General features: G+C 31.6%; 1 protein-coding gene across 1 annotated transcript in view; it reads right to left on the bottom strand.

Moving 5' to 3' along the window:
* LOC108628419 (puromycin-sensitive aminopeptidase-like protein) overlaps positions 1 to 2062 on the bottom strand; it is a gene marked incomplete at its 3' end in the record, with an annotated part of 14361 nt that overhangs the window by 796 nt on the left and 11503 nt on the right. Inside the window, exon 7 of the mRNA XM_018030326.1 lies at positions 1986 to 2049. Within this exon, the coding sequence (XP_017885815.1) occupies positions 1986 to 2049 (64 nt within the window). The remainder of the gene's footprint in view (positions 1 to 1985; positions 2050 to 2062) is intronic.

The following is a 2062-nucleotide window of genomic DNA, read 5'->3' as shown; positions in this document are numbered from 1 at the left end:
ATTTTTGAAGTTGATAATAATATGTCAATTTTAAAATATTCTCAGGACGTGTATTAATCCATTTACATCATGAGCTCATATGTACGTGGTATTTTTCTGGCCGTTATCATACGAAGCGCAAATATGCGCGCTTTTGATTGATACGGGCTGAATTTCCGCTTTTCCAAATGATTCAAATGGATTAACAATAATACAAATTTTCAAATTTTGTCATTATTGCAACTACATTTTTTCACAAATCAAATCAGAATTTTGCTGTTCAACATAAGAATTCAAAATTTAGTAACTTTTTTAATAGCTTTGCAAGATTTCTAAAATTGTGCACAGTGTTTTATTAACGTAACGTAAAATTAATCATTGTTAGCATTTCAATGGCTTATCGATGATTTTATGTAAACTTACCAAATACAACCTCATAAACACCTTCTAGGCAATCCTTTAGAAACACTGTACACCTATATGAGACTTCGGATTTATTTTCCAACCAAGTCTTATTTTCAATGATCACCATAATTTTATTATTTCTTTTGCATATAAATCTGTGGGTCTTAGTTACGGTTTCTAGATATTTTCATAATTGCAACATTTCAAAAATTCTGTATTGTTCCCTTGTTAAACCAACTTCGGAATATTGCTCCATTGTTCGGTTCCCATATTATAAAACTCACATATTCACAATTGAAAAAATTTAGCATGAATTCCTATAATCCTCTGAGTTACCACAATTATAATTTCAGTCTCATCGAATCTAAATTAAGCATACTCGGATTCCGATGGTAAGCCTTAGATATCCCCTCTATTAATAAGTATTCTGCGTTTTTTATGCATTTATAAATAAATGGTATATACATAAAATATAAAAAATTATTTCAATGTTCAACAACTTATGAAATATCGAAATGTATATTATGATTTTTAAATATAAAGTAGATTCGTATTTAGATTTCATTTCCTACACTGATTTCAAGAAAGGTTTATTTTGCATAAAGATCCGCGTTCTGTTTATGAGATTGTTATTGTTTATCAGAATGATTGGACCGAACTAGATACTTGGATCGATGTTTCTCAGATATTTAAACATAGTTGGTACGTGCTATTAATTATTTAGTACCTCTCCATGAAAACAGAAATGTAATTATGAAACTAGTCAGCGATTCCGACGTCAGGATGTCAAGATCATCTCAATTTTTCATGACTGTGGACCATATACTTAGATTTTTCATTGATAAGCTATTAGGACCTATTTAATACCCACTATGAATTATTTCTTATCTCCTTATCAAAAGATAAATTGTGAATGCAATATTGCAAGACTTCTAAAAAGCACTGATAAATAAAGTATACAGTGTGGATTGTAGATCTATGGTTGATACAAAATATATTGAATGTAACTTTTGTATTAATCGTGCGTTCTCGTCACGAGCGTGGCGTACGGGAGCAACAGTCTCGAATGCAGTTGTCGCGCTCCTGGCCGCCCGCTATACGAGCGCTCTGATTGGTCCCGGTTTTTCGTTAATAACTCGACAACCATGTTTCGAACAACTTCTTTGCAAAAGAAAAAGTTGTTTAAAATCACCACAGCTTCTACCCATTTGAAGGCCTAACACTAGTTCTGCGAAAACCTGTATACAAAGTACTCGTATATATGAGTTATGATAATTGTTAATTCATAGACTTTTAATATTTAATAACTGATAAGTTATTAGAAAGTGACGCTATCGATTTTTCAGATTATTAATTTTCGCTTGTCAAGCCCGCTTATCTTCAATTTTACGGTACTCAAAACGTCTTAACTTTTCGATAAGATTAGGTAACGTATATCGCTAATGAAGAAAAGAAATTCCGTTAGAAATTTAATTAAATTTAACATTGGTGTTTGTGCTCATATTTCTGTTTATCTGATGTTAAACTAAAACCGACTATCTATTTATTTTTTCATGTATCTAATCGAGTTTAAAACGACGTCTTTTATTCGTTTTCTTTACCTTTCTGGTAGGCGATGCCATCGAAGAGATCATCGATTTGTTTAGGGGTGATTACGTCCTTATTCATGGGACGTACC

This window comes from Ceratina calcarata, unplaced genomic scaffold, assembly GCF_001652005.2.
Source record: "Ceratina calcarata isolate Rehan_Ccalc_2016 unplaced genomic scaffold, ASM165200v1 scaffold524, whole genome shotgun sequence".
NCBI classification, from domain to species: Eukaryota; Metazoa; Arthropoda; class Insecta; order Hymenoptera; family Apidae; genus Ceratina; species Ceratina calcarata.
The sequence above is the reverse complement of the archived record's forward strand: the minus strand, read 5'-3'. Positions and strand labels throughout refer to the sequence as shown.